Below are 20370 nucleotides of genomic sequence, written 5' to 3'. Positions count from 1 at the left end.
TATTTAGTGTACTCACAAGTCAAATATAATGTGGGGGGAGTATTTAAATATTTCTCAATAAAATAATAATAGAATTATAAATATTAGAGCATACTTACATTTCTTAATAGTTATAATGCCTCCTGACTTGAGACCTCTTAAGGGTAGAAAGCTACTCAAGTGTGTCCTTTTCATCTCTAATTATTCATCAGGGCCAAAGCTGCTCATAAATCAAGACCCCTTTTCTTGTCCTGTTTATTCTACCTTGTTCCCAAGTTCCTCCAGTTTCAGATCTTTGTTGAGTCATATTTTAGATAGCTCCTATAAAAGTTTGCCCTTGAGTCTTCAATTGTTTTTAGTCTTTCAAAGCTGCTGTGTCTACTGATATACTTACACCTCAGCAATAAACAGATCAGGAACCACAAACATTTTTAACCCTGGTCACAATATTAGGTGATGACACATTTCACCAGCTGGTGACACTCATACATTTTTCTGTGATGTAGTGAAGCAGTTTTCTCACCAATAGAAATTTAAGCTGAATAAAACAGTGTTAGAGAGTCCAAAATTATCATAGAAGTAGAAAGCTATTTCCAAAATATATTTAGTTTGTCAAATAGGTCACTGAAGGTTACGTTCTCCACTCATCCTAAGTTATGATTCTCTGTTGTCTGATACTGACTTGTATCTTTTTAAAGATAAATCTACTGAAGTAAATATTGCTAGTCTTATTAGTTTTTGTTTGGTAATACTAAGGCAGATGCTTTTGAGTTTTCTGATTTCTTCAATATAATCATTTTAAATAGACCTTTTATTTGTTTTTCTATCCATTCAATCTGCAACCCAGGAACTCCAGGTAAGAAAAATGCTATTTTTAACTCAGACATGCTAGTAGATGTTATGCATCATCGCAGACTTGTAACAATATAATTGCTTTTTCCTCCCTTCTAGAGCTGTGTGTGTATGTGTGTATGTGTGTTTGTGTGCGTGTGTGTGTGTGTGTGTGTGTGTGCATGTGAGAGAGACCAAAAGGTCCCCATGGCTGCTCTGCTACAAAAGTATTTTCTAAAGTTTAGACGAATTTTTTTTTTCTTAAAAGCTGTTATGCTCCTAGTTCTCAAAGATGCATGTTTGTCTTTTTCTAAGTGAGCAAGATATTTCAAATATATGCTTTGGAAAGCACTTCTGTTCTAATCTGAGGGTTAAGTACTTTAACAGTGTACGTTCTTAATTTCTACATCACAAATGTAAGCAGTAACCTGTTTAGTGTATATAGGATACATCACACACACACACACACACACAGAGTACAACTACTTCCAGAACAATCCTTGGATTTTGTTAGACTGGAGTACCTTTTTATTGATCAACAACATAACCAAATTCTTTTAAAAGGGATTCTGCCATGCACATGTATATACATCGATGATTACCACTCACATTTCACTATAAATCTGATATTGTTAAACTTTAAGAATTAACATCAGTTGTTAATCATCATACTTGAAAATAAATCCTGATTATTTAATTCCTGCGGATTCTCCGTCTCAGGGTATCTGAAGATGGTTATTTTCGGACTCGTAGAAAATCTGACTTATTCCACCCAACAGCTTTATGATCTTTAATTCTGTATGTAACATCATGGAGCCAAGAAGGCACAGCTAAGGACTTGGACAGCCACATAAGGGAAGACTGTTATGATTGCTCCCAAACACTATTTTTACTATGCTCAATTTAAGTGATTGCCTTTTTTGGAAAAGGTAGTGGGAGTTAAATTCTTCAGCCAGTGAAAAAGAGCAAGCCCAGCACTGTTTTCATTGACTGCCAACACTGGTGTTCTTTTGTCTCACTGAGAAAAACTGTTTCCTTTTTAATCACCATGGACTTTGGGTGAGGCATGGCCACAGAAGTATTCAGTCACAACCCCTGAACACCAGTTACATGAGTTCATTTCCTGATGTAACTCTCTGGGAGAGTTATTCTTTATTATCCTTAGGGAATGGCTTCTTCCCAGCTCCCCTATCCCCATTCTTTTTCATTTGAGGAGTGGGAGTGGGGAGAGCTGGGTATAGAAGTTAACTGAGTAACAAGAGGATGTTTTATTCACTGATGGATGGGTTTTTCCACATCTTATATCCTTCTTTCACTTTTTCTTTCATTTTCTTGTCTTTCATCATCTTTTTTTTTCCTTTTCTCATACACTTCCCTTTTTATCCAAATCTCAGCTTTCTTCTGGTTTTTCTTTGTATTTTTGTTCAACTAGGTAGTTCAGGGTGGCAACAGAACGAGGCCTGTTAGGCTTTTCCACCAAAAGAGAAGCAATTTATTGAGAGTTTATCTGAACAAAATGGAAAAGTTCTGTGCTTGACTACCACCCTGGTTTCTCTTCTTCCACTCAAGCTGCCTTGTGAGAAAACCATAAACCTCATTTGTATCATATGGCAAATAAACAAAGGTGGCAGTTCACATCCTCCCTCCAACTCAAGATATGTCTACAATTGTTGCTTTCTCTATCATGGTAGACATTGATGAGAACTGGAATAGCAAAAGATCAATTTCCCTAAAAGATGGGGGGGGGAGGCGGAGAAGAAGGGCAGAGAAAATGGTGAGCCTAGTCATGTGCTAAAAAAAAATAATAATAATAAAAGAAATAGACCATTTAGCCCAGGGAAAAGAGTCACTGAATTCCTTAAATACTGCTCAGTTTTTTTAACATATTGGCATGGTATAGTGGAGGGATTGTCAAACTATAGTCTTTGGGCCAACCACCTGTTTTTGTACTGCCCATGAGCTTAGAATGTTTTTTTTTACTTTAAAATAAAGTTTTATTGTATTTAAAATTGTAAAAACCATTCTTAGCTCATGGGTTGTACAAAAACAGGACGAACACCAGATTTGGCTTGCTACCCATAGTTTGTGGGACCCTAGTATGGTGGATAGAGAGCTGGCCAATGAGACTTGAGGTTAAATCCCACCTTTGACATGTACTGGTTCTCACCTCCCACCATCTCCCAGTAATTCTCCAACCAGAGGTGTCAAAGTCGCTCCCTTGCCCCAAAAAAACTCCTGAGTGAGGCCCAAACCGCATTAAAATATAATTGGAAGTGTTTAACAAAAATAAATTAAAATACAATACAACAAAGATAATGTTTATTTGGGATTTTTCTAAGTAAATATGCTGCTGGCTGGATTGGTTTCTATTTGAGTTTGACACCCCTGCTATAAGACTGTGAGTTGCAGAACAGTCACCAGTCTGCCTTGAGAGACAGAGGGAGTCCCTATGCCAAGGTTTCCTACTTTCATTAAATCATAAATCCAGACCAAAAAAAAAAAAAGTTAAATCTGTTGGATTAGGAATGCTCCCTGACATTCACTTAGCTTAGCACTTTGCTAAAATATTATGCAAACAGTAGATACTTAATAAATGCTTGTTGACTTGAACTAAACTGTTGCCAAAGAAAAATACTTCATTTTCCAAATAACATCTGCCTTGCTATGTGCCTATAAAAACTATGTCATTTACTCTTGTAGAATGCATCAATCCATTGGCAGCTTCACTGAGTTCCAAGTGATACTTTTTCTTGGCCAGGTACAGCCTTGACCATCAAAGGAGAGTTTGTTTTTCTTTTTAATTGCAAATTAACAAATAGTATTTCACATATGAAAGTCCTTCGTAATAAAGGTGATTTTGAATGTTCATTTGTTAGGTCACAATTTAATTCCTTTTTTTCTGTGCCCTGTTTGGTTTTATTTCAACCCTCAATTAAGTATATTTAAATACACTGGAAGCCATGTTTGTGGTGGAAATAGAAATCATGTACCCAAACTGTCCCTTAATCAGTCAATGAGTTAATCAACAAACATCTATTGAATGTCTATTGTGTGCTAAGCACTAAGTGCTGGGAGATAACAAAATAGAAGTGAAAGTTCCTGCCCTCAAGGATCTTAACAGTCTAATGGAGGAGACAACACATACATATATAAGTATATTTCAGAATATTTACAAAATTAAATAAAGGTGATTTGGGGAGGAGGATACTAGCAATTGGGGAAAATCAGGCAAGGCTTCAGTATAGGAGATGTTGCTTGAGTCTTGAAAGAATCCAGACCGGCCTCAGACACTTGACACTTACTAGCTGTGTGAACTTGGGTAAGTCACATAACTCTGCTTCACCCCCAAAAAAAAAAGAAAAAAAAAGAATCCAGAGATAAGTAGAAGCCAGGACAAGAAAGGAGTGCGATCCTAGACATAGGGAACAGCCAGCCAGCCAAGGAAAAAGGCATTTAAGAAAACAGTTTTGGCTTAGATTCTTAAAATCTAGCCACTGCTCAGATTCTTATAATCTAGCCAATAGCTCACTAACATTCAGACTCCTTAAGAGTCTGGTCAATATGGCTGATGTTCTAATAAACCTTGTCTTTCACTGAAAAGAAAAAAACAAAACAGTTTCACAACATGGGTAGCTAGGTGGTAAAGTGAATAGAGCACATGACCTAGAATCAAGAAGACTCGAGTTCAAATACAACCTCAGACATTTACTAGCTGTGTGACCCTGGGCAAGTCACTTAACCTATATTTGCCTCAGTTTCCTGATCTGTAAAATGGGTTACCTTCCAGGGTTGTTGTGATGGTCCAATGAGATAATGATCATAAAGCACTTAGCATAGTGCCTGGCTCAGAGTATGCACTACGTAAATGTTAGTTGTTATTATTGTTGTTATTATTATTACTCCCCAGTATACCTGAAAGGTCCCAGCATTTCCTTGCCCTTCCTTTTATTCCCTTCTCAACACAGGGTACCATAGGGCCCACGTTTATCTCTCTGAAGGTCGTGGAAGCTTGATAAAATTACTTTTTTAATCTTTTTTTTCCTTTATGTTGGCAGTGAGCCAATTTCTCTTTATGTCAAACCATCTCTTTCCAAAGTGAGGTCTGAGGCTAAGCCTTATGTATGTTCTTTCTAAAGATACTCAGATATGTGTCTTGAGCAAAAGATGCTTTTAGCCTTTGCATTTTGCATGTTCAGTCCAGTAATGCCCAGCTTCATCCTGATAGCCCTTAACACTGCATTTGATCTTTATTGACTGTGAAAACTGCTGTGCCCGAAACCAATGGGGATGTTTAAATTCTGTTCTTAGGCTGAATACACAAAGGCTTTGGGGAGTGTGGGACATAGCCATATAGTGGCATGGAACTGCCACCTTTTTTTTTGTCCTGAAAACAGCCTTAGACAGAAAGGTCTTTTGAAGGGCTTTAAGTCTATTAATTACTTTTTTCTTACAAATGTTTTAAAACAGACAGATGTTCTCATCATTGAGCAAAATCAGTGTTAAAAATGTAAAATCACTTAGCATGTTAAAAAGAAATAATCATAATGGAAATAATAAAAAGAAATAATAATAGCTTTCATTTTTTTCTGTTTTCTCCTATCTGTAGGATACTTAGTAATGGTTGAGGTTTCTCTTTACAACTGAAATGTATATTTATGTGGACATAGTTTGCTTTTTCACATCCTACAAAAATAACTGTAGTCTACAGTGTCATTTTGGGTCAACAACATTCATTGTTTAAAGATTTTTTTTCTGAAGTAGGCAAACTAGTGAAATGTGTGAAAGTGTAAATGGGGTAATAGAGTTTGGCATAGAAATCAGGCTTACATTGATGATGATTTCAGGGTGAGAGCATGGACAATTTCAACTGGGGAGTGCGCAGGCGTTCTCTGGATAGCCTGGACAAGTGTGATATGCAGCTATTGGAGGAGAGCCAACTTTCAGGAAGTACTCCCAGCCTAAATAAAATGAACCATGAGGATTCAGATGAGTCATCAGAGGAGGAGGACCTCCCAACCAGCCAGATCCTGGAGCACTCCGATCTAGTAAGTAGCCCCTTTACTATTTTAGAAATTGGCAGATTTGTTCTGATTGATTCAAGTTTACTGTTGCAGCCAAAGAAACTTTCCAAAGCTGCTGGATGAGAATCTGGACTGATAGGCTCTGTCTAACAGAATGGGGAGGGTTATTTTCTTTTTTCTGTAGGTAGAAAATGCAAAAAACAAAAACCAACAACACCTCTTAGATGAAGCATTGCAAACCCAGAAAGCAAACACCAGATCTGACAAGGCTACCTTTTCTTTTCCCCCAACAGGCCTGTATACCTGATTCACTTTAAATCTCTGAATTTTTAGGAAACATGTCAAGCTCTGTGATATGGTTTAAAAAAAATAAATACCTTGTAAACCTGCACCAGGATACTGATTCTTGTTGCTGTGGTTAAAATCAAATAAACAGAGAAAGATCGGGGGAGGGGGGGGGGAGAAGAATAAATGCTTAGAAGAGGAAAAACTAATAAATAGCCATGAAACACAACCTTGGGTAAAAAGCCTGAGCAAATTTGGCAAAGAGTCTCTTCACACCATTTTTTCTCTTTTTTTAAACAGATCATGACCCTTTCCCCCTCTGAGGAGGCAAATCACATGGACTCGCTCACCATATCATGTGATACGACTACTGCTGACCCTCATGCTTTTAACACCAGAACATCTAGCTTTGACGTTTCTTTGACTGATATGAATAATCTACAGGTGTCTGAGGGTTCTAAGGTGAAGGACTTTTGGGAGTTCTATCATTGTAGCGCCTTTTAAATTCCACTTTTTTAAATAGTCTTGATTTTCTAAGATTTCTCCGGGGATTGATTGTGGGCAACATATTCTTTTTCTTCTTCTTACTCAATTTAAAACTATATGAAGAGTGTGTCCATGGGACGCATCCTTACCAGATTCCTGCATGCTGATCTTCTTGGTTTAAAATATATATATAGATATAGATATAGATATAGATCTATATCTATATATATATTTGATTTGGGGTCTTTTGAATGAAGTATTTTGCACTTTCTGCATAGCTCAAGAGCTGCTGATTAATGGCAAAATCAAATATGTGTGTGTCTGAAATTGCAGAGCCCTGGGGATCATTGCAGCTGTTCTCTGAACTGAATTGTATGGAGCAGTGTTCACTTGGGTGTGGGTGTGCATGTTTTCTTGTGAGATTTTTCCATATGTGGGAACCAATTGTGTAGTTTGCCCATGGCATTCAATTCTTGCCCTTTGGCATATCCTCGAAATTTTCCATGCCAATCACAGTATTAGGCTAGATTTGCACAAAACAGTTCTTGCCAGCTGTCTGAAGTGAACCGTGAATTATGGACATAATTTCCTTACTAAGAAAGGTTGGTTTTTTTGGTTTCATCTGTTGTGATTTATGTGGATTTCCCTTTATTTGTAATTTTTATCAGAATAACCAAACCAATCCTGCCCACAAAACTATCTACCATACCCCATGCTTCCATATTACACATATGGAATGGGGGCACTGGACTTTCGATTTTACTGTTACAGCGAATTCCTGAATGAGAAAACTCCCTCTACCTATTCAAGTCAGCACCTTCTTAGCAATGTGTTGGGTAATTGCTTAGAGAAGAGAGATAAAGTAACTTGTCCAGGGTCCCACAGGTACTAGGTGTCAGAGATGGGACTTGAAGAAAGACCTGGGTCTTCCTGATTTCAAGGCCAGCTCTCTGTCCTCTACTCCACACTACCTTTCTAGACACAAGTGTGTGAATTGGATTAGTCATAACTGACATTAGTAAATATTTACAGTTCTCTACACATGCTATTGATACTCAGGTTCATGAGTATTCCCAGCAGGTATTATTATCACCAATGTTATGGGAGAAATATCTTCTCTCTGAGTTCATGTAGTAGGTAATTGCTGCCAAAATTTACCACAGTGCAGAAATTACAGGTAAAAACCTAGGTTTTTATATTATGCTCAAGCATAGGTTCAGGCCTCAGAGAAAACGATAAACTTGAACAATCATTAGGATTCTAACAAGGCTTCTTATAGGCAAACGTACATCTTAGCAACACAGAAATAATTCTTTTACATCTTGCAATCTCATACATTTCTCTTACACCATAAAAGTTAAGGAGAAGATAGATCCATAATCCCATACTTCCACCAATATCATAAAAGTTGAACAAACTTAAGCAGAGTCATAATCTCATACATCCCCTGAAGAAACAAAACTCTTCAAACAAATTCTATAAGCAAATTTAGTCAGGTTACAGATTAAACTACATTTAGAGGATTCACAAGTGGGCTGTTGAGGAGGACAATTTACTTGTCACCAAGGAGTCAGGGACAGCTGAGATTTTTCCTCTGGCTTTTTATCTAAGGAATGCGTAAGGCTCTTAAGTAAATTTTACCTCCCATGGGACAGGTTTTGGTCAGGTGAAGGTTAACGTTAACAGAAGACAGGCTTTCAGTTAACCAAAGTTGCAAGAGGAATAAAAGAAAATAAAAAATTCCCATTATACCATTTTACATATGAGGAAATGTAGGCTTAGAGGTAATGTTACTTCTCTGTGGTTACATAGCTAGTAGGTGTCAATAGTGCTTATCTCTAAAAAAATAATAATAACAATAATAATAATAATAGCAATAGTAATAGGAAGACCAACAAAGTTCCTGTTGGCCAATTTGCATAGGCTAAGACTTGATTTTCCTGGGTTTGATTCTCTGTGTTACAGTTGGAGATAGGAGAGGGGATGAAAGAGGGGAGATGGTTGAAGAAGACAGTAGGATATGACTTTATAGAGAAACATTTTTTCAGCTCTGAAAGCTCACTGGTCAGTCAACAAGTATTCATTAAGCACTACTATGTGCTAGGCACTGAGCCATGGCCTCTTCCAGAGCTAGTTCATATGCAGGTTTTCAGTTCTTCCTGAAGGCATGAACATCACAAGTGCTACATATAGCAAAATCTGCTTAAGTTTTTCTTGCTCAGAACATGAGGTTCATCCTCAATTTCTTAAAGAATTCATGTGAATGAGTTTCATCGTATACTCCCTTCACCCTTATATAAAGCAAGTTCCATTTTTTAAGATCGGGAAATACTCTAAGTTCACTTTATAACATATATCTCATGAGATCATGGGAATCTATAAACTGAAAAAGATCACAAGTGGGAAAATCTATATTTTATAACTTTTTTTTATTTTTGTCCAGACCGGTGGTTTCATTATTATGAAGAATTCCTCATATACTCATCATCTGTAATTTATTGGCTTAAAGAGTTGCTTGGGGCACTGATTGGTCAAATGATTTAAAGCTAGTAGATGTCAGAAGGAAAACTTGAACCCTGGATTTCCTGACTCCACAGCTGGCCCTGTCTCTACTCCCCCTCATTCTGCCTCTCATTTAACTACTGGGCAGACAGATTCTATTGACCAGCATATTTACATGAGGAGCATTTCTAGGTTGACTTCATTGTATAAGCACTAGGACCAGGGGCTTTGCCAAGTTAGTATAATTTTTTTCCTCAAAAGTTTCCAAGAAGAGAGGGAGCTTTCTGACTGGAGGGGATATAAGTACCAAAGATCTCCTGTTAAGTGTAAAAAGTGTTTCCCTGACATTCTTTATCAAAAGAAAACCAGAGTAAATGGCATTGCAATTTCTTTCCACATTAAAATGTTTTATTGTTATTATTTTCTCCATTTTTCTATGTCCAGTTCTATAAAACCCAACTTCCACATAGAGAAAGCTAACTAAGATTTGACATTTTTAGGGCTCATCCAAATACCATTTTTTTTTAACCTGGAAAAGTTTGGCTCTTTGCTTAATATTAGTATAATCTCTTACTAGCTGTGTGACCCTGGGAAAGTCACTTAACCCCAATTACCTAAAAAAAAAAAAAGTGTAATCAGTGCAAAACCATCCATCCTCCTTCATGAGTGCTGACTTTATTGCATTACTTCAGCTTTCTGTGAAATAGGGAACCCCAAAAACCCTTCAACCCAGATCTTACCATGGCAACAAAGCTGTCATTTAAAAGGAGTAAGTAATGAGAGTTGATAAAACCCAGTAGTTCCTACTCCCTAAAGACTTGAAAACATAGCCTAATAATGAAAAGTCCTTTCTTCCTGCTTTAAAATTCCTATGAATTCACCTGGCCCTTGGGCCCTATTTCTATTATGCTCACAATGTCACATACTCAAGAGTTTGTCAGATATTAACTTGTGATAATCTTTCATTGTGGATGTCAGTCACATTTACCTAAATTTGTACTCTTTTTTTTTTTTTTGGTTTGTTTTTGTTTTAAGAAACTGACTCACCGAAGCATATCCATGTGCTTTTCTTTTTTCCACTTTCCTCTTTTGCTCTGTGATCCAGTTGCCTTCCTTCCTTTCTTAACAAAACAATCAGTTCTCTGGCTGGTTTCCCCCTGGCCCAGGTTCAGGCACACCCTCCTTTTCCGTTTCTTTACTGTCTTGTTCCTGCCCTTCAGCAGGCCTAGTGCGGCTGTGTTCCATAGACCTTTCAATTGGACCTCCAGCTCAGCCTTCTTACCTAAGTCAGCTCTAACCTTCAAAGCTGTCATCCTTAGTGGGCTTCTCTAGGGGCAAAATGTACAGCTAGTGCATCTTAGAACAGTCCCATTTTGGAAAAGGCAAACAGAAACCCCATCTGACTCTGAGTCACATGATCTGAGGTACTTTGCATTAGAGAGTTCTAGGTTTGAAGCTGACGGACTCCGCTGGGTTTAGAAGTCAGGGGGGTTGGTCTTCGTTCATCCTGGCTCTGCCAGTGAGACTAGTATAGCCTTTGCCTCTCTGGACCCCATTTCCTCATATTTAAAATGGGGGCATCAGACAGGGGTATCTCTAAGGACCTGTCCAGCTTCTCATGTCATGATCCTGTCAGGTAAAAGAAGGAAGACTAAAGAAAGAGTAAACAACGTTTATTAGAGATATTTGGAAAATGACAAAGTCATGAGCTAGAAGATGGATTTTTTGGAACATGTATGCCCTTGTTCCTATCTTTTTAAAGATTTCACCCTCTCTTTTTTTGTCATTTTTCCTTGCTTTAGCAAATGTTCCTGTTAGCAGGTTTCCTTACAGTTGTAACATATTTGCTTTTTTTTCTCCATTTGTCCTTTCAGGCTGAAGGTGTCAATGAAGAGGAAGATGCCACAGTTCACGAAGATGAACTTTCTGGTTCCATCAATGAACTCCCAGCAACATTTGAGTGCAGTGATAGCTTCAGCCTAGACATGACTGAGCCTGAAGAAAAAGGGGACCGAGCATTGGACCAGTTTACTCTTGCAAGGTAAAAAAAAAAAAAAAGAAAGAAAAGAAAATTCCTTATGGCACAGAGTGGTGCCATTCTGTAACTTTATTTTAGCCCAAGCATAACTAAGTACCTTCTTAACTATTTTAGCAGCTCAAAATCTGTGAATTCAGCAAGACATTTATTAAGCACCTACTGCAGTAAGGTTCTCTATTAGGCTAGATAGTCCTAAAGAGTCAAATGAAGTATTTGAAAATGTGAAGCCTAGTGCTTTACAAATATTAACTCATTTGATCCTTACAACAACCCTGGGAAGTAGATGTTATCATTTTCCCATTTTACTGAAGAGGAAACTGAGGCAGACAGACATTAAAGTGACTTGTCCAGTGTCATAAAACTAGTAACTGAAGTTGATTTGAACGGGTCATTATATCTGTTTTTCTCAAGGGTTCCCCAGGATTACCTCTTCAGAGGTATCAAAATAGGACTTTGTGTGGGAACTAACCAAAAAATAATCCTGCCCTCAACAGTTTATGTTTTAACTGGATTTTTACTATACATGACATTCTCTTTCCCTCTTTTCCATGCTTTTGCACTCTCTCCTTATCTCCACTTCAGAGGATCCCTAACTTCCTTCAAAGCACTTCTCAAATACCATCGCATATACGTGAAACCTTCTCTCGTCTCTCCAGTTGTTAGTGCTGTGTGAAACTTCCAAGCATATACAAAGTATTTTCTTATTTGTATATAGGTTGTTTCCTTCTAGTAGAGTGTAAGTAAGCCCTTTAAGGTTAGAGACTGTTTCATTTTTGGCTTTGCATATAAAAGTTTGTTGTTGAATTGAGGGCTGTGGACAGGTAAACAAACAAATATAAGCGAAGTTGAGAAAAGTGAGAATTCTAGCAAACTGTGTCATTTGACACAGTTTCAGCTAAGTGAGGAGGGATAATGCCTCCCCAAGTCTGTTGCCCCTCCTTCACAGAGAGGCCTATTTGACCATTTGACCGGCTGTTCTCAGGATAGAGCACCAGTTGGGCTGCAGCCACCCCACCTCATACTGTGCAGGTTTCCTGGGCTTTGTCAAAGTAGAAAGAGAGATTAACAAAAGAACTTGTCAAAACAAAGGACTTAGCACAAAAAAAGCAAGAAAGATGTGTGTGGTTAAATTTGTGTAGGTTTTAAAAGCCTTAAAGATAATAAACAGATGGCAAGCTTAGAAATAAGAGGCTTTTCATAAACTGAAAGATATAAGTTCCTTTAAGTGGCTGCTTTCAGCATGGTGGCTGAAATTCAAAGATTTGTTTCATTTGGCCTGGGAGCATCAGTAAAGGAAGAATACGGAAAGGACAAAGACAGGATCCTTGTGGTGAACCCGTGGAGCGGTTTTGAAGAGACCCAACAAAATGCTAAAGACACTAGGAATTCCTGAATCCACTCACTGTTAAAGGACCAAGATAAAAACTGAGCAGAAACTTTTAGATATTATTATGAAAAAAAAGTCCTCTATTAAAGATCGATGGATCTGAACATCAGTATATCACCCTGGATCCATAGAGAGGCAATGGATAAATATTATAGAATAATGGGGCAGTTAGGTGGCACAGTGGCTAGAGCACCTGGCCCTGGAGTCAGGAGGATCTCAGTTCAAATTTGACTTCAGATACTTGACACTTAATAGCTGTGTGACCCTGGACAAGTCACTTAACTCCAGTTGCCTCACCAAAAAAAAAAAAACAAAAAAACAGTATAGAATAAGAAAGATATTGTTGAACTTTGTCAGTGTTTCCATTTGTTTTTACAGTACTTTGTTGTTAGAAAGAATCATTCAGAAGTATCAATGATGGAGAAAAGGCATCAAAAACCTTTTTTTTTCTTTTAAGAAAAGATCCTCTTATAGGGAGAGGAGAGTCAGTGAGTAATCCCTTCTTTTCTCAGCCCCTCTTGATCTTGATCTCATCTTACTATGCTTTCCTTCTCTCTGGTATTTAGATGTATGCATTCATTAATATCCTTTCTCCTTTCCTGTCTTCTTTCTCTTTTTAAAGGCTCTAGGTGAAATTATGGAGGCTTAAGGAACATTAAAGGATTATAGAGTCCTAAGAACATAGGTTTAAACTAGCAAAGACCTTAGAGTTTATCAAATCCAGCCCCTTTATTTTACAGGTGAGGAAAATGAGTCATACTGAAGTTAAGTGACCCACTCAGGGTCACACCACTAATGTCTGAGGCAGGATTTTAACTCAGGTCTTCTTGAATGGAAGTCTATTACCCTATGCCCCATAATACCTTGAAGTTTGGGATAAAGGAAAAATCAAATATGGTAGACTGTAAACTTGATGAAAACTGGGGAGTAAATAGTCCTAAAGTACAGAAATTAATATTCAAATAGAAAAGAGAAAAAAGTCCCTTAATCTAGGTAGTGAACATATTGAAAACTTAGAAGAATAAGGCATTTCTGAAAGATTAAAGAGGATATGTAGGGCTCAAGGGTTCTATTCTTTTATTGTTGTTCAGTCGTTTCAGTCATGTCTGACTGTTTGTGACACCATTTGGGGTTTTCCTGGCAATGATAGTAGAGTGGTTTACTATTTCCTTCTCCAGCTCATTTTACAAATGAGGAAACTGAGGCAAGCAAAGGTTAAGTGATTTGCCCAGGGTCACACAGGTAATAAATATGTGAGGATGGATCAGGCCTGGCACTATCCATTGGGCCATTTAGCTGTCCCTATTCTTTTCTTCTCTTTTACCTAGAACTATAAAAGAGCACAAGAGAGCTAAGAAAATGAAAAGCCAGTACTGAAAGCAGCCTTGGAGAGAACTAATGAGAAGGAATGGTCTATTTCATTTTATTGGTCAGAGTTCTGAGGATTTGTTGTCAATTTTTTACAAAGCATGGCTTGGTGAAGTTGTCAAGACTCGTTTTCTCTTTTCCAGCTACGGAGATGGAGACAGGGGCATCTCTCCACCACCTTCACCCTTCTTCTCTGCCATCCTGGCTGCTTTTCAACCAGCTGCATGTGATGATGCAGAAGAAGCCTGGCGCAGTCATATCAACCAGCTCATGGGCGACTCAGATGGCTCCTGTGCCGTGTACACGTTTCATGTGTTCTCCTCCTTATTTAAAGTAAGTCTTGGGGTCAGCTAGATGGTGCAGTGAATAGAGCACTGGCCCTGAAGTCAGGAGTACCTGAGTTCAAATCTGGCCTCAGACAAAACACTTGACACTTACTAGCTGTGTGACCCTGGGCAAGTCACTTAACCCCAATTGCCTAAAAAATAAAAAAAAATAAAAAAATTTAAAAAAATAAAGTAAGTCTTGGAATGAAGGCGTCAAGGTCGTTGTAGCATTAGACTCATGGAGTGACTCTAAAAGTACAGACCTTGATGCTCACCAGCATTCCCTGTGTCAGTCCTAAACCCTCCTTTCCATCTCCTTTACTCCTACAGAAATTTCCCTTAGAAAATTGGTTGGAAATGCTTATTATATGTTTTTCTCCAGCCACTCTGGCCTCTTCTAAAACTGTCATCTCCATCAAGAAGAGGCAGACAGGTACAGCTGCTACTGAGTGGCACCATCTGCCACCCTCATTCCCGCACTCTCACTCCCCCGATACTGCTTTCTTTGGTCTCTGGGTCTCCTTTTCTTTTCGCCCATCTTCCTTCCTCCAACTCACCTCCTCTTTTTATTTCATTCCATTTCTTCTTTGTGCCTATACCTCCCATCTGTTCTTTAGACATGCCAGTGGTGACTACAAACATGGCTTACTGCCATTCATAGCAGCCATGTGAACAAACTTAATGAAGGTCATTCTCTATAACCCCTTTCTGGATAGCCCTTTCAAAGAGGACTTGCTATTTTCTCCTACCCCAGCAATTTTACAAGACTGCACAGAAGTACAGGGACGCTCATCCTCAGAACAGTACAACTAAAAGACTACTGTGTTTGTCTGTCTGTCTGTCTCTCTCTCTCTGCCTCATTCACATACACACACACATCTTTGATACTGACCTAATCTTTCCTTTCTTTTCCTTTTTTTTTTTTTACAATTTCCTTTTTTTATTATGAACTTAATGATCACCAGCAAACATGAACATTCTAGTAGACAAAAGAACAAAAAAGGATTGTATGCAAAACTGTTAACTTTTTACATCGTGTCTAAGTGGATGTTACATTTAACTTGGTAGTCATAAAATTATCCTTTGTTCGAGTCCCCTTCTGAACTTCTTTATTTTCTTCTGTGTTTTTAATGTTCTGTTGATATTCTTTTCTATGCTGTGTCATTTCACTTCCTGCCCTGTAATTCACTCCACTCCATCCCTGGCCCTCCCTTTTAACAAATAAATGTACTCAAGCAAAACAAACCAACACATTGGCCATCTGACCTAACCTTAAATTTTCTGTTCCACCACATGCCTGGCATTGGTTATGGCCTCCCACTGTCCACCATTTGGCCTGGTTTGTCTACTCTGGTAAAGAGTACTTGTCTACTTTCCTCTCTGCGTCCCATCTCAGCCCCTGACCTATGTTTACCCCAGCCTTTCACCATTCCTGGCTCACATTTCCTAGTTATTGACCCCAGCTCTTACACAGCCCTGGTCTGAATTGTCAGTCTCAACACTTGTGCACCAGACTGGTCATCCCCATCACTTATAACCATTCATAGTACTTTCTGTCCTAACCTTGTTCACATTCACCCCATTAGGGCATGTGCCTAGGACCGAGCCCCTACCTGAAACCAGGCGGCCATGGCTGCTAGCAGATATACCTTTATATATTCCACCTAGGGAAGGAATGTGGAGAACTGGAGTACTCTCTCCAGGTCCTCAATAACGCACTTAGTCTACGGTGAGGATGTCACAGGGCTACACTCTCTAAAACACAAAGGATTTCAGGGCTGAGAAAGACAAAATTATTGCCCCAGAGGTGCTATACCTGGCCTCAGGCCAACTGGGCCTCTTAAGGGTGAGATGGTACACCAGCATTCATCATTTCTGAAGCAGAGCCTTCTGGGAAACTAAGCACAGCCAGGTGGGGCAGTGGATGGAGCACTGGGCTGGGAATCAAAGACTCCTCTTTGTGAGCTCAAGTCCAGCCTCAGACACTTACTAGCTGTGCGACCCTGGGCAAGTCACTTAACCCTGTTTGCCTCAGTTTCTTCATCTGTAAAATAAGCTGGAGAAGGAAATGGCAAACCATTGTAGTATCTTTGCCAAGAAAACTCTAAATGGGGTCACCAAGAGTCAGAGATGGAAGAACAACAACAAAACTACTCTTTTAGAAGAGGACATTAGATAGCAAATCTCTGACATGAAACTTTACCTTTTGGGGAGAAATCTCAACTCTTGATTCTGGTGTAGACCCAGCCCTTGCCTCAAAGTTAATCTGTTGCTAAGTCAGCCTTCTGAACATGTTTTCAATTGCAGAGTTATCCACCCAGCCTTAGTTTCCGCATACAGCCTTCTTCAGCACACCTGACTTTCCTCTTCTATTCGAGTCCCAATTTTTTCCACCTGTATGCTATCCCAGCCATCTGATTCTTATTTCCCAGGACATTGGGACATTTCAGAATTGGCCTGACCATATATTTGCCCAGTTATCCCTCCCTCAACCCTGATGTAGCAGACTTATTTAACCATTAAACTTGTTCCCATATGGATAATACTTGCTGCCCTGGCCTTGTCTATTACCGAACTAGGTGGAGAGAATACTATCATTAACAGGCTGAGCAGAAAGAAGTTTTGCTTGGCTTTTGTCATAGAGTAAATGTCTGTACTAGGGGACAACTACAAGGAATATGTTTCAATAGATCAAATTCTAGCTTTGCCATCAGAATATTCCTCTTCTCTTAGACCTTGTTCTCTTCCATAATAAAATGGTTTAAATTCATTTTTTCAGCTTCATGCATAGAAAAAAGTCTTGTGTTCACCTCATATCCATTTCTATAAAATGCTACCTAATAATAACAGAAGCATATTGTGTAGTAAATTCTGATGATAAAAACTGTGCAGATACCTCATGTTCAGTTTTCTTACAATTAATCCTCCACGACCATTGCCTAATGGTGTGTTTACCATTTTCCCATTTATTTTCTATTGAGTCTGAACATCTCACGTCTAGGTATGTAGACCTGTGTTTTATTAAAGGGGAATTTTGATTTTAAAAAAAAGAAAGAAAACTTAGTAGCATTACCTGTAACTTTGGAAGCACCACACTGTATTTTTTTAATTCAGTTTTTTCTTTACAATTTGTTGCATTGTCATACTGCCAATCAGATCTCAGGCAGCTCTCAAATGTAGACAGGTACTTATAGCTAAATGAACCATATGGGTTGTGTCTATATAATGATGGCAGTTATGAACTAAATGAGGAAACCTGGGTTCTTTGGGTCTCGAGGATCTGTGAACCCCCCAAAAATGCCACTTTCATGCTGGCAGAGAAGATACAAGAAATACCAGTGTGCCACCCAAATAGAGGGGAAATTTGCAGGAATAAATGCATTCTTCCCTGAATGTATGTGATTACAGGAACGCACTCATATGACAAAAGACAAAATAGTTTCAATCTCCTCAGCTTCTGCTTGGCCTTGGAAGATTGTTATTTAGGAGTCTTTTTAAATAAATATTTGCTTCCCTTCAAGGGAAGAGAACTTGTTTCAGGCTTGTTCTCATTGTTTAAAGAAAGAAAAATAAAAAATTGGTTGGGGGAATGAAGACAACTCATCTTCATGTGAGAAAGATGCCAATGAGTTGGGGGACTGGGGGGTTTTGCATGTGTTTTTCAGAATATTCAGAAAAGGTTCTGCTTCCTGACTTGTGACGCCGCCAGTTATCTTGGGGACAACCTTCGGGGAATTGGCTCCAAATTTGTTAGTTCTTCCCAAATGCTGACCTCCTGCTCTGAATGCCCGACACTTTTTGTGGATGCTGAGACAGTGAGTATCCTCCATCCTGGATTAACAGGGAATGGTATGCCCAGTTTAGACAGTCAGTCAATCAACTGTCATTAAGTGCTTACTATGTGCAAGGCCCTCAGCTAAGCCCTAGAGTTCTGTGGCTTGGAGGCAACTAGGTGGTACAGTGGGCTGAAGATCCAGCCTCAGGTCTTCCTGATACTTATTAGCTGTGTGACCCTGGGCAAGGCATTTAACACTCTTTGACTCAGTTTCCTTATCTGTAAAATGAGCTGAAGAAAGAAATGACAAATCATTCCAATATCTTTACCAAGAAAATCCCAAATAGGATCACAAAGAGACAGAAATAACTGAAATGACTGAACAGCAACAACTATTAACTGTATAGCATTGAAAACTGCCGGAGAGGATGTGGAAAGAAAACAGGATTTATTTTTTGTTATTAATTTATTTTGATTTATCAACAATCACTTCCATAAGCTTTGGAGTTAAGAAAACAGGATTTAAAGCCCGGAGACCCCTGGGTTTGAATACTGACTCTGATATTTATTTATTAGCCCTAAGATTCTAGGCTCTCTGAGCCTCAGTTTCCCTATCTGTAAGGTGAAACTAAACATACTTATACTATCTACTACCTCACCCTGCTCTTTAAATGCTGTAAACCTTAAAGCATTATGTAAATATGACCGTATAAACATTTACATTAGTGTGTACATATATACATATACACACATATATGTTGTTGTTCAGTCATGTAAGAGGCAGGATTTGAACTCATGAAATGAGTCTTCCTGACTCCAGGCCTGAAATCTATCCACTGCAACACCTAGCTACCTGTACACATAAATGTATATGCCACTAATGTACATATGTACCCTGTAATGTACATAATGTACCCTGGTTATATATACACAGTATATATATGTTCCCATATATCCTACTACCTGCCCTGGCAATATTTCTGAATAGCATTTCTTCTCAATTTGTACAGTCATGCCTTTACAATTATATATAACTAGTTTAATTGTTGTAAAACTATTTCCTATGTCTTTAGCTCCTGTCCTGTGGACTTCTTGACAAGCTGAAGTTCAGTGTTCTAGAACTGCAAGAATATCTGGATACCTACAACAACAGAAAGGAAGCCACTCTCTCAGTAAGCCATGTTTTTTGCTCTCGGTTTAGTTATTGCTAAGTGTGGTCAATAAGCAGCAAAAAGAAGATTTGGATTAGGGGGTCCAAGCATCTGTATTCAAAGCCCAGCTCCATTGCTTTTTTACCAGTAGGACTTTGGACCTACTTGGGCTTCTCTGGGCCTGTTGGAGAAGATGACCTTTAAGGATCCTTGCAGCTCTCACTCTGTGATTCTATGATCTTTTTAAGTGTGAGTTGTGAGGCCACTGTCAGAATCTTAAGGCCTCTCCCTACCTCCTTGTGGGGTAGAGATGATAATGACTCTTTCCCTCTGTAGAGATCAGAATGTGAATTTAAGATCAGGAATGAAATGATGCTGGGTTCAATTATGTTAGTGACATCATTAGAAAAAAAATATGGTGGGTACTGCTCTTGACTCCTAATGACTGTATCAAGAAACCAGAAAAAAATAGGAATCTCTGTTTTTAAAATCCTTTTTAAGTTTTTTCCAGGAACTCTTTTTGGGCCTGAGACCAATTCATATTTTCCTTTGAGGCTTTGAATGTAGCTGTTTTGACTTTGTTATCTTCTTCAAAGATAGTGTTTTGATCTTCCCTGTCACCACAGTAACTTTCTATGTCAGATTCTTTTGTTGTTGTTTGCACTTTATTCCATCCTATTTCTTGACTTTTAACTTTATGTTAAAGTTGGGCTCTGCTCTCAGGACTCTGCTGTCAAGCTTCATTCAGGTTTTTCCATACTGCTATTTTCAGAGCTAGTTCTGGGGGTTTATATATTTCTAGTTCTTCCAAGGTGTTATGATCTCGAGAAAAATGTGGTCATTGCCCTCCTGCCCTGTGCTCCAGCCTGTGAGCAACTATGAGCACTCTTTTCCACCCTGGAATTGTGACCAGTGTGCCTGCTCCCCTGAGGCCGCATGCTTTAGTATGCTAGTGCTCTTCCTTGCCACTGTGACCTGGAAGTGCATCTGAGCAATGCAGCAGAGTTCTGCACCTAGTACCAGCAAAGGGTCCCCTGTAATCTCCTTCTCACCAGTTGTCTGACTCCCTTACTTCTGTGGGCTGAGAGCTATGGAAGCAGCAACTTTGGGTTCAGTAATATGCGTTCACATGCGTGCGTGCGCGCACACACACACACACACACCCCAAAGCCTGTTGTAGCTTGCCAAGTGCTGTCTACAGTGAACTGTGCTCCTCTCTCA

General features: G+C 38.8%; 1 protein-coding gene across 5 annotated transcripts in view; it reads left to right on the top strand.

Moving 5' to 3' along the window:
- The window catches only part of FRY (FRY microtubule binding protein), a 505098-nt gene that overhangs the window by 461330 nt on the left and 23398 nt on the right, over positions 1-20370 (top strand). For 4 of the 5 annotated variants that reach the window (XM_027877678.1, XM_027877679.1, XM_027877677.1 and 1 more), the window contains 6 exons: positions 5655-5855; positions 6417-6578; positions 10979-11145; positions 14041-14230; positions 17889-18038; positions 19072-19170. In XM_027877678.1, the coding sequence (XP_027733479.1) occupies positions 5655-5855; positions 6417-6578; positions 10979-11145; positions 14041-14230; positions 17889-18038; positions 19072-19170 (969 nt within the window). The remainder of the gene's footprint in view (positions 1-5654; positions 5856-6416; positions 6579-10978; positions 11146-14040; positions 14231-17888; positions 18039-19071; positions 19171-20370) is intronic. The other variant, XM_027877681.1, reaches the window with a different exon arrangement.

This window comes from Vombatus ursinus, unplaced genomic scaffold, assembly GCF_900497805.2.
Source record: "Vombatus ursinus unplaced genomic scaffold, bare-nosed wombat genome assembly UNPS02014813.1, whole genome shotgun sequence".
In the NCBI taxonomy this organism is placed as follows: Eukaryota; Metazoa; Chordata; class Mammalia; order Diprotodontia; family Vombatidae; genus Vombatus; species Vombatus ursinus.
Note: the sequence above shows the minus strand (reverse complement) of the source record. Positions and strands in the feature narration are given on the sequence as shown.